General features: G+C 36.8%; 1 protein-coding gene across 1 annotated transcript; it reads left to right on the plus strand.

Annotated features, from left to right (window-relative positions):
• Positions 1-3,023: 3,023 nt before the first annotated feature.
• On the plus strand, positions 3,024-4,107 carry LOC120416782 (nucleosome assembly protein 1-like 1-B). The gene has a single exon (XM_039578650.2). It carries the CDS (start codon positions 3,070-3,072, stop codon positions 4,045-4,047), a length of 978 nt encoding a protein of 325 aa, XP_039434584.1. The 5' UTR covers positions 3,024-3,069; the 3' UTR covers positions 4,048-4,107.
• The last annotated feature ends 8,616 nt before the right edge of the window (positions 4,108-12,723 follow it).

Raw genomic sequence — 12,723 nt, forward strand, 5'->3', positions numbered from 1 at the left:
GAAGAAAATATTGCTTTAAAATGATGAAAATCTTGAAAATTCTCTGCAATTTGCACTAGATTTCATTAAATTTCTCTTCTTTATGTATGTTTCAATCGTTTCGTCTCAACGAAAACTTATCAATCCACAGAAAACACGCCGAAAATGAAAATTATCGAGGACCGACCGAACGACGAACTTCTTCCTTAGACAGACAAACGGACTCCCTCTCAACGTTTCATAATTAACGTTTCATAGTAAAAAAAAAAAAATCTCCCGGGTCCCGGGAATTCCCGGGAAATTGCAAAATTCAACTCTCGATTCCCGGGAAATTGAAAATCTCGAGAATCGTCACCCTCTAACAATTTACAACCGAATAAAAAAAAATCAATATCAATTTGTAGTAGCCAAAACAAAACAAATTGGTTAGATTACTTTTTTTTCTACAAATATTAAAACATATAAATATTTTATTGTTTTATAGAAAAACTCCAGATTTATGGACATTAAAAATTCTTGATACTAAAATAGAGAAAAAATGTTACAAAATTAAAAAGCTGCATTTATAAATTGTTATGTAAATGGTTGCTGAATAAAGCATGGAAAAAAACTGTGATGAAATGTGTCAAGCGATAAGCTTATAGCTAGAAAATAAATCAATTCTTGACTTTTTTTTGATAAGGTCCTATAAACAAATGTAAACATTGAGTGTATCCCTTTCACACCTTATGTCAAAGTCCATCGGAGTAAGCGGGATACACTCAATGTTTACTTTTGTTTATAGGACCTTATCAAAAAAAGTCAAGAATTATACTAAAAACTACGAATACATCCCGCTAAAAATGTTTGTGTTGTTTTAAAAAATATTGAAAAAAATCAAATCTAATGCCAAATAATTGCCTAATTGTTTAATAAAATTTGTTTATAGTGAACGGCCCGAGCGGTTTAGGCTTTCAGGATTTTTGTGATATTTACTTGTAGAGTCAAAACTGCCCACCATTGAAAAAACGGCTAATATCCACTTTTGGCAAAAACGAGATATTAGCACCAAGTGATAAAGGATGTTCCAACGCATCTTCTGAACCTTGAATTTCACTGAAATAGTGTATAGACTTGGCTGCCGATGCAAAAAACCAAACGGCTAATATGCCACTCTTATGAGAAATTGCCTTGAAGGTGATTTGGTGACAAACACTAAAACGCGTTTTTCTCGGAATACTTGATTTGGCATAATAGCCGAATTTTCAATTATGGGCAGAAAACAGATCAGTAAACTTCACTTATTTGTATATTACACTTTTTAAAGATTACATTCTTGCGGTAACACTCTCAACCTTTACGCGCACGATCACATCACTCAACTATTTGTTGCTAATTTCATTAAGACCTTCGTCGAGCCAATTCTCTACGTTGAAGCCAGACTTGTCCTCCAGACCTCTTCGCCGAACCATGCCAGACCCCGAACTCCTAAGTCCCGGGTGGACTCCTCACGGCGGCTAAGTCCCGGCGGACTCTTCACAGCGGCTAAGTCCCGGCGGACTCTTCACAGCGGCTAAGTCCCGGCGGACTGCGGCCTCCACCGCTAAGTCCGGCTGGACTGGGGCCTCTGCTACTGGTGGCTGCTGGCGGGTCCGGCTGGTCTGGGGCTTCTTCAGGATCTGGAACTGGACTGGGCTTGAACTGGCTGGAACTGACTGGAACTAACTCCCCTCCTCAAGAATTTTGGGGTTTTTATAGTCAGTCCCCGAAAACTCTACTTAATTTTGTTCTACTAAAAGTGGTCCGTTTAGATGAGAAGCATCGATGAACCTCATGAATTAGATTATGCAGACCTCTGCAATTCTTCATGACTTTCCGTATGGTGTAGTGAGTACACCTCAAAATCGGAAGTCATGGGTTCGAACCATTGTCGTGAAACTTTAAATTATGTTATTGGAATATCAAAATTATGTTCCTAAAACATTCTCAAAAATGTTGGTCAATAATGAGAAGGTCGACTTCTCCATTGAACAAACATGCCAATGAATTTGGTTAAGCCACACCCTCAATTTCCCCTGTGAATAACATCGCACATTCATAATTGAAAGCTTAACCATTTTTTTGATTGCCTAACAATTGGCGAAATTTAATAAAGGGCTTTTCAGGTGAGGATGACTCATGATCCACACCTGTACATAAGCTTAATTATTTGTCGCGCAACGCGAGTCGACGGGTAAAATTATTTATGCTTGCGTAAGCGCGCATGGTCAGAACTGTGGTGAGGTTCGAAAATGGACAAATTTAATGATTTAAATTTGAGGTCGCTGCAATAGAATATAGAAAAGTATTACTTTTCGATACAAGTCCTTAAAAGTTTACTTTTAGGGCATTTTGTATTTTGATAATCCCTGAAAACGTTTTTTTCTTTTTCATTGAGATCTTTTAAAATTTTTAAAACTATGAACAATCAAATGGTCAAGAAATCTGCTGATTTCGGGAAAAATAAGGTTATTTAAATAACATAAACTGAATTACAGGAAATCTTTTAATTTGTGACAATTTAAATATCAATCATGAATTAAAAAAAAGTATCATTCTTCTTTCCTCTTTTTCCATACAAAATAAGAGCAACTACTGAAAATTCATAAGAAATAAAAATAGACGAGTTAAAAATGTATATAACTACGAAAAGCCTCAAACCACAGAGTAACACAGAGTTACCACTGCCTCTTGATTTTTGGTTCCACTTTGTGGTACATATAGATTAGACATCTATTTTTTTTTTTGAGATTGTCAAGATTTTATGAATTGAAAAAATATTTTAAGGGATGCTGTACTTTTTATTATTATTTAAAAATTGTATTCCTTACATTTGCTGTTAAAGCTATCAAAATAGTTTTTGAACTTTTCATCAGTATATTTATCATAAAACACATCCCAATTTGTTGTTGATCCATCCCAATTAAAGTTGATCCGAAGTCCAAAAAAAAAAAAAGAAGATGAAAACATAGCAACCATTGCAAATCAAGAATCATTCAGTTACAACTTGCAGTCAAATCAACTGATCAAAACCTTCATCCTCTCAAGATCCCGCCGAATTTCTCCACAAAAATGTCCACCTTGCCACCCCCGTCCCAATCGATCCGCCTGCAGCGCTCCCAATCGCTGCTGCGCCAAATCTCCAACCTGGACTTCAAGATCAACCAGATGAAGCGGATCGCGTCGCTTCCGGTGGCACAGCGGGCCAAGGTCGCCGCCCTGCGCCGTAACCAACACGATCTGATCGAGCAGCAGGCCGAGTTCCACCGGAAGGTGCACGAGCTGGAGGTTGAGTTCCAGGGCCGGTTCCGCGAGCCGAACGAGAAGCGGCGGCAGATTGTGACCGGGTCGTACGAGTTGAAGCCGGAGGATTTGCCAGAGGGGTGGGCTGAGGGGATGGGCGATGATGCGGCGGACCGGGCGCGTGGCCTGCCGGACTTTTGGCTGACCGTGTTCAGCATGACCCAGGTGCTGCAGGTTATGATCCAGGAGAAGGACGAGGCGGTGCTGCGGCGGTTGGTGGATGTTCGGGCGGAGGTTAGGAAGGAACCGGAAGCAGGGTTTGATTTGCTGTTTGAGTTCGAGCCAAATGAGTACTTTAACGATCGGATTTTGAAGAAGAGTTATTTGATGAAGTGTTGCCCGACGGAGGACAAGATGTTTGCGTTTGACGGGTTCGAGATTTACGATACCGTCGGGCAGGAGATTCAGTGGAAGGAGGGAGCGGATTTGACGACGAAGACGGTGATCGATGAGGACGGTCAGCGGCGGGAGTTGATGGTCAATAGCTTCTTCAGCTTTTTCAACCCGAAGAAGCTGTACGAGAAGACGGATCCGGAGTTGAGCGCGCAGTTCCTGGAGATGGACTTTGAGATTGGGCATTACATCAAGGAGCGGGTTATTCCGAGGGCGGTCTCGTTCTTCCTCGGGGAGAATGATGACGATGTTGAGGACTTTTTGGACTCCCTGGAGGAGGAAGCCGTCTGCGGCGTGTACAGCATGGACGAGGAACGTGATCCGAAGATGGCGGAGTTGAAGGAGGAAGCTTGAAGTAAGAGTTGCCAGTCCGGAGTTGGTTATAAATGTACAATAAAGAGTTTCAATGTTCAACGTAGCTTCTTTGTACTTCAACAAACACGACAAAAGACAAAGAGCAAATCTCCCACTGACCTAATTCTTTCATTGAATTCCACTTGCCCTTGCCGAGGACAGCACACCAGTGACCAATAAAATTCCTTCCAAATTGACGTCAGATAAGCGTTTCCGATCCCACTACAACTAGAGCATGTCGTCGTCGTCGTTGTAATCGAGTTTTGGAACCATCAAGTAGCGAACCCGCTCTCCTTCTCTTTCTGTCGGCTTATTCGTAATCTCCTAATCGTTGATGTTCGTTGGTCGGTCGATTGGACGGAGTCGGGCCTCAAAAGGGCGCCTCCGGGTGACACTGGTAAGTGCGTGTGTGTGCGTGTGTTGATGCTACTAATGATCTAACCAATTTCCGCCTCGACTTTTTTCTTTCGTGAGCATGTTTTTGTCTGCCCTTTCCATTCATGTGCGTCGTCTGTTTTTTCGCTACTTTTGTTGTTGCGACATTTTTTTTCATCTGCTTTTTGGTATCGGTTTTCTATGGATCGTGGATCAGGGGTTCTGGAGTGGGAGAGAGTAGGGTTATCTTTTTTGGTTTGAGTCGTTTTAACTATTAGGGGGAGAGGGGGTAATATGCACCCCCGGGGCAAAATGCACCCCCTGTTTTTCTCGGTATTTGGAAGAATTTTCCGGGGAAAAATCATAGATATTGGAAGCTTAACATTGCTAAACCATGCTGGAAAAATTTGAGCATCGCAGTATAAAAACAGCTCAAGTTATTTGCAAAACTTTAAAATGTTGTGTTTTCATCTAATTTTCTTTGCACTTTCATTATGATTTTTGGACAATATAAAAAGCATTTATTGATATTGTAAGTGTTGAGGTAAATAGTTTTTGCCACAATCTTCATTATTCTGTAGATAGATGAGTCCAAAAACATAAAAAATGCATTTTTAATTAAATTTTCTGCAAAAAGCGGGGTCGGGGCAAAATGCACCGCTGTGAAGCTCCTTAGTAAAAACAGCGGTGTCATCTAGTGGTGACTAGTGAAAACTTATTTTACCCGGTGCATTTTGCCCCATGTTGTGGTGCATATTGCCCCGCATGGTTGTTTGAAATGAATCAAAAATGTTTTTAGAAATTTGATATTTTCGAACAATTTTGAGGTTTTTAAGACTTTTTTCACATGGATGACGAAGAATAATAGTTGTTTTAGAACATCGAACAAAATTCTTCCACAGTAATGCTGTAATGGTTGAGAAATCACAGTTTTCCCTTAGGGGGCGCATATCCAATAGGATGTAACAAAAATGACTTTTTGGCGGGCATTCAGGGGTTTGTTCCGGTGGGCATACTGAGCCTAAATCCCAAATATGAGCTTGATTGGGCGTAACAGGAGCTGGCGCTCTGCCCTTCAATTTTAAATGGGATTTAACCCGTAAAAAAAGTTTTTTTCAAAAATGTCACTTTTTGAGGCGTTTTGGCCACCAATGCGTTTACCAAAAACATCACTGGCGTGTAGGCCAGATCCTTGCGCATCTTTTGGTATATATAACATTGAAGTTTGGAGCATCCTGGAGCTCGATACAGACCTTCAAAGTTTGGCATTTTTTCGAAAAATCGGTCCCAGCAAGATCAAATGGCGTCTCGGGCGTCGCGAGGTGCGACGCATATCTTTTTTGCCGGGGCCGATTTTTCGAAAAAATGCCAAACTTTGAAGGTCTGTACCGAGCTCCAGGATGCCTCAAACTTCAATGTTATATATACCAAAAGATGCGCAAGGATTTGGCCTACACGCCAGTGATGTTTTTGGTAAACGCATTGGTGGCCAAAATGCCTCAAAAAGTGACATTTTTGAAAAAATCTTTTTTTACGGGTTAAATCCCATTTAAAATTGAAGGGCGGAGCGCCAGCTCCTGTTACGTCCAATCAAGCTCATATTTGGGATTTAGGCTCAGTATGCCCACCGGAACAAACCCCTGAATGCCCGCCAAAAAGTCATTTTTGTTACATCCTAATATCCAAGTAACCACAAGCACTAAATCAAAACTCTAAATTCACTCTAAATAAACATTTCCGATGCTATGACACTTTAAATAGTCTTTCCAAATGTTTCGAAACATTTGTAGCTTGAAACATTATTACCTACCGTATAATGACATATAGAACAGCCAATTAAAGTTTCGAAGCATTTAGCACAACAATGTTTTGAAGCATTAATGGTAAGCTTTATATATCACTGTAAAGTAAGCTTTTAATGTTATATCACATTTTGACATTTCTTAAAATCTTTCAAAACACTAACTTAACACTAGTGAGGGCAATAAAAGTTTGGCAGTATTTCGTGGTATTTTTATGTTTGCTGCAGGTAAAATCGTTCGGCGCACGGTTCGGCGTCCATAAAATTGTGAGTCAATTATACTTAGTTTAACTGAGATCAGTATTAAATTATTCTCTTTGCATTGACAGTTCCTTCTCGTCGCAAGGTAAAAATTTCTAGCTGCGATGGCTTCCTGCCAGAACTAAACTATGAAAGAGGATGCCAGCTTTCGTCCACGTCACGGATCTTTCGGGCAAGTAAAGTATCTCGCGCGTCACCGGCGACATGAAGGCCAAGGCCGATCGTGACGAGGCCTCACCCTACGCCGCTTTGTTGGCCACTCAGAACGTCGTCGAAAAGTGCAAGTTGCAGCGTGCCACCGGCGGAAACCGCACCAAGACACCGGGACCGGGTGCCCAGTTGGTGCTCCGTGCCCTGGCCTGTTCGTCGAAGAATATTGTGAATTTTGTGAATATTTTGTAGTGCTTTGTAGTGTAATCATAAATAAATGCTCTGTTTTAATTTGCGAGGTGTTTTCATTTTTCCTGGATAACACGAAGTTGTTCCTCAAGTAAGACTTAGTCGACAAAAAACATCTGAAAGAACATATTTCAGGACGGACGAGACGGTTGGCGCAGGGCATCTAGGTGGAACATCTCAGTACACGCAGTTTAGAATCTCGAAAGCAATGCAACACAGCAAAAAAAAACAAACAAACTTTCAAAATCGTCATCCCAGCGTGAAAGCACTCTCCCAAGAGAGAGAAAGAGCTGCGCAAAGCTTTTTGATTTTTCTATTTCTGTTCTGTCGGTAAAGTAGTATTTTGACGTTTTACCGCTCCATAACTTTATATCAACTCTAGACGTCGCCACTCAATTTTACCTCCATGCGTATAAAGTGAAGATAAAGTTTCATGTCTCTATAGACAAACTTTATATGTTGATATAGAGGGGATTTAAAGTTACCTTATACAGTCCCGCGGTATTACCCCCTCTCCCCCTATAGTGAACTGTATAGACGGGATAAGGAAGCACCAAAACGTGACTGGTGACGATATGAAATATAACGAAATTCGGGAGTAATTTCAATTCAGTTGCTAAGAACCAAAACTGAAATTTGTTTAAAAGTATTCTAATTTTTTTTACATGCAGAAATGACAATTGAGCAGTTCTCTTAGATTTCGGTCATTCGATTTTTTTTTGTATTTTTTAATCCGACTGAAACTTTTTTGGTGCCTTCGGTATGCCCAAAGAAGCCATTTTGCATCATTAGTTTGTCCATATAATTTTCCATACAAATTTGGCAGCTATCCATACGAAAATAATGTATGAAAATTCAAAAAATTGTATCTTTTGAAAGAATTTTTTGATCGATTTGGTGTCTTCGGCAAAGTTGTAGGTATAGATACGGACTACACTGAAAAAATATGATACACAGTAATTTTTTTGGTGACTTTTTAATTAACTTATTGCCACTTATACTTGATTTGCTAAACAACACTATTTTTATTTTTTTTATTTTCTGATATGTTTTAGGGGACATCAAATGCAAACTTTACCGAAATTTCCAGAATGGGCAAAAAATCTTTGACCGAGTTATATATTTTTGAATCAATACTATTTTTTTCAAAAAATCGAAATATTGCTCGCAAAAAATTTTGAACTTCCTTTTTCGATGTAAAATCGAATTTGCAATCAAAAAGTACTTTAGTGAAATTTTCATAAAGTGCACCGTTTCCAAGTTAAATCCATATTTGGGTGATTTTTTTTTAAATAGTCGCAGTTTTTCATTTTTTTTAATTAGTGCACATGTTTGCACACTTTTGGAAAAATATTTTTGAAAAGCTGAGAAAATTCTCTATATTTTGCTTCTTCGGACTTTTTTGATACGACCTTTAGTTGCTGAGATATTGCAATGCAAAGGTTTAAAAACAGGAAAATTGATGTTTTTTAAGTCTCACCCAAACAACCCACCATTTTTTAATGTCGATATCTCAGCAAATAATGGTCCGATTTTCAATGTTAAAATATGAAGCATTCGTAAAATTTTCTGATCTTTTCGAAAACAATATTTTTGATTTTTTTAAATCAAGAATAACATTTCAAAAGGGCGTAATATTGAATGTTAGGCCATTATGAAATTTAAGCCTTGATTAAACAAAATTGAAAATATGTTCGAAATTTTTTTTTCGTAAAAATCAGAAAATTTCACGAATGTTTCATATTTTAACATTGATAATCGGAATCGGAGTTGCTAAGATATCGACATAACAAAATGGTGGGTTGTTTGGGTGAGACTTAGAAAAAATCATTTTTTATTTTTTGTGAAATCACTTTCGCGAAAGTTTCAATCAGATATTTTGAAAATTGATGATTGTAAAACAACTGGTCTAATGTAAAATGCAGTTCTCAATACTTTTTTCGTTCAAATATTAAAACCATGACTTGTAATGAAAAAAATACGAATTTTGGTCTGTAAATTCAGATTTTTTAAAAGATAAACAGTTACAATACTAAAACATTGATAAAATAAAAAAATGGCTTTTAAGGGAAAATTGATAAAACTTGGTTTACAGATTCGCAAAATGCCTAGCCCTTTACATTTTTTCTATTTTATTTTATAAATTTTTGAAAAGACTACGTTAATTGATGATTTTATTTAAAATAAAAAATAAATAAATATTATTTTAAATTATTTTTCATTAAAAATCTTCGACAAATCAGGTCAACTGAATCGAATGAAGACAGCTATTTTAGTATTTTTTTGCATAATTCTTTAATTTTTTAAATTGATTTCTGATAAAACAAGAACAGAACAAAAATTTAGCACACATATTTTTAAATTAATTGCTTTGAAATCTCTTTTATCAATTCAGACTGTAGTCCCAATTTTCATCAGTTGGTGGTAGTGACTTAAAGATATAATTTGTATATTTTTTTAAGTAAAACATGAAAATCTAAAATTATCTAAAATTTTACATTGATTGGTCAAATTTTTTGTATTATTTTTTGTTATTTTCATCATTTAAGTTATTTTAAAAATAAGATTTTTTTCAATTTTTCTAGTAATGTCATATATAAATATAAAATATTTTATTATAGACTTATTTTATTTGAATCAAATTAGATTAGAACTTTTGGTGCATTTTTAATGTAAAGCACAACAAACAAAAAAAATCAAGCTATCTAAAAAATGGTAGCCTTGTTTCGATTGAAGTGTAGATTACCACCAATGAATAGTATTGAACTAATTCTATGATTTTAAGCTTGAAAAACATAACAAATATAATATAACATAGAAATTCAAAACCTGGGAAAATTGGATACAGTAATTTGTTGAAATGAATCAAAATAGTTTTCAAAATATTTGAACTCTAAAGAACCCCAGACCGCCGCCGCTAAACATAATCTTCCAAATCACACTTCACAACTTCTGTTAGCCCTGGGGCCAAAACGGAAATCATAAGTCGGCAGTAGCAGCCGCAGCGTGGCTTATGATGATCTATGAGCAACATCATCATCTTTTTTTTTCCAGCATCATAAAGCACCACACACTTTCCAAGTTAATTACTTTCGACAACATGAGCAACACATTCATCGCGCAATTCATATTTTTAAGGCATTTTTTTTCTCCCTCTCTGATGGTGACCACCGGCAGTTTTTCGTTTTTCTTTTTTGTGGTTGTTGTATTTTGAAAAGAGTGTCAAAATATTTGTTCTTGCCTGGAAGGCAGGAAACCTCGAAAAATAAGTCATCAACCGTAGCACAACAAAAAAAAGTGTAACGTAATTGGATTTCCGGAGAAATTTTCGGGGGCTCGCTTTTTTTTCGTACGTTGGATCTCGTTAAAATGATTTTCTCGAACACATTTCGGAAAAGCGACAATTATGTGGCGTGGTGCCGTTTGAGTGTTCTATGAAATAATTTCACCGAAAATTAAACAGAGAAACACTGCCCACCATTGAAAAAACGGCTAATATCCACTTTTGGCAAAAACGAGATATTAGCACCAGGTGGTAGAGGATGTTCCAACGCATCTTCTGGAACTTGAACTTTACTGAAATAGTGTTCAGACTTGGCTGCCGATGCGAAAAACCAAACGGCTAATATGCCACTCTTATGGGAAATTGCCTTGACGGAGATTTTGTGACAAACACTAAAACGCGTTTTTCTCGGAATACTTGATTTGGCATAATAGCCGAATTTTCAATTATGGGCAGAACAATAATGTCAGAATTTGCAAACCGAAGCTTCGTGAGAATATCAGCTTGCGTAACACCTGTACGAGTTTGCGGTTTTTCACGGGAAGTTCCTCACAGCCCGTTGAAATGGCAGCAATCAATCGGTATTACCACATCCCATCGGGGTGATGTCGAGCTCTTGATTTGAGCAGCAAATTCCCCGCTCGCCAAAAACCGCAGATTCCCGTGGGTAAGGCGAGACCGATGTAAACAGTCGTTGTCTTGGACAATTTGCAATCAATCCCCGGTGCGACTAATGATGATGTTGTCCAAGTTGACCGAAAGGTAAATTTCTTCCCCCAATGGAGTAGACTGTTTTGAGAAAGGTATTTTATTGGGTGGGAAAACCACAAGGATGATAAAGTGTCAACAGTGTTGTGACTAGACTAAGGAGACACTAATATTGGAAGCTTTTCATCAGTACCTATATTGAATTCAACTTCTAAGTCCACCCCAGAACACAAAAAAAAATCAATAAATTCCAAAATTTTAGTGGCGATAAAGATCAAATCAACTGAAAATGATCTAGAACGCATTTTTTCTGCATTGATAATCATATTTAGCATTTTTTGACTGGTTTAAAAATACTTAGAATTTTATAAAATTCCAATGTACAGCACCGCAAAAACTATTTTCCGCAAAAAAATCCACATTTTTTAGATATTTTTTAAAACTAATGATTGCAAAACAACTGGGCAGGTGTGTAATGCATTTTTGAACCTCTTTTTTCATTCAAATATTCAAATTTTGCGAACAAGTCATACAAAATGCCTGTAGTTTGTTTGTTAGGCAAAATGAATTGCTAATTTTTTACACTAAAAGTTCAATTCCGAAAATACGCACTAATTGCGATAGAATTTAGGGTTGTGCAAAATCTGGTAATTTTGAAAAACAAAATAAATTTTAAACAAAAATCTAGAATACGGTCTAAGAAAATAGCAAAAATCAAAATTGAAACAAAAATTATTAGCGAAGATGATATTTACGAAAAAAAATCTTTGTTTTATTTGCTATTTAAAAAACATTATGAAGGAAATTAACACAAAAACAAATTTTGTAAAACTAAGAAAATTCCCTACAAGTTTTTTTTTGGTTTTGATGATTGGTTTGTGGTTGCTGAGATACAACCTGGTTAAGCTTAAATTATGTGAAAAATTATTAACTCTCAAACAGTAAATAATCATGGTAATTCTGGAAATAAGTAAATATTTTAGGTAAGATTTTTTTTCTAAAAATGTGTAAACATACCATTTTTCCGTTGTAATACAACCTTTTAAGTCTAAGCTGAGGTAAAATTGCATAATTTTTTTTATTAAAACTTCCAAGATTACAGAATTTTTAACTGTTTGGTGTTATCTAGGGCGTCCAATTTTCCCGGGTTTTGAATTTCCCGGGAAACGTGAAAAATATTTTCAAAATCCCGGAAATTCTTGGGATCCCGGGAAATTTTTAAAACAGTCATAAAATCTATGTTTTCATTATATTTGTTATGGTTACAAGCTTAAAATCATAGAATTAGCTCAATACTATTAATTTGTGATAATCTAAACTTCAATCTAAACAAGGACGAAGGTTTTTAAATAGCCTTAAAAAAAGCAAAGCAATCCGCTTTAACGACCCCCGGGTCTTTTGTGGGCTCTGTTGCAAGTTTCTGCTCATTTCTAGGCGTCCGAAGGTTATGTGTGGTGAGTCACTCAAAACCTCTTTTACGCTACTGGACCGACGTTTTACTTCCCCATCCGATAGAAGGCGTGATCAGGCAAATCTCGTCTCGAAAAATGCCACCGGGTCCGTCTGGGATTGAACCCAGGCCATACTGGGGTGAGAGGCTACCACGCTAACCACTGCGCCACCGGACCCGGCCTAACAGAAATTGAAAAATTGATAACAATCAATTTTGTTCTTTGTGGTGCTTTGGATTTTAAATCAACTTAATTTTTTCAATTCCAATATGATTATTTTTTTTTATTTGCGATTCAAATTACATAAGTCTTTATAAAAGTATTTATTTTATAATTTTTACTATATGACATGAGTAAAACAGCTTCAAAAATTACTTTTATATGTCTAAAAAAACAAA

The sequence above is a fragment of the Culex pipiens genome, chromosome 2, assembly GCF_016801865.2.
Source record: "Culex pipiens pallens isolate TS chromosome 2, TS_CPP_V2, whole genome shotgun sequence".
Lineage (NCBI taxonomy): Eukaryota > Metazoa > Arthropoda > Insecta > Diptera > Culicidae > Culex > Culex pipiens.

Bases quoted from the DNA above. Each gene is read 5' to 3' on its own strand.
- LOC120416782 (XM_039578650.2), top strand. From the start codon at position 3,070: ATGTCCACCTTGCCACCCCCGTCCCAATCGATCCGCCTGCAGCGCTCC.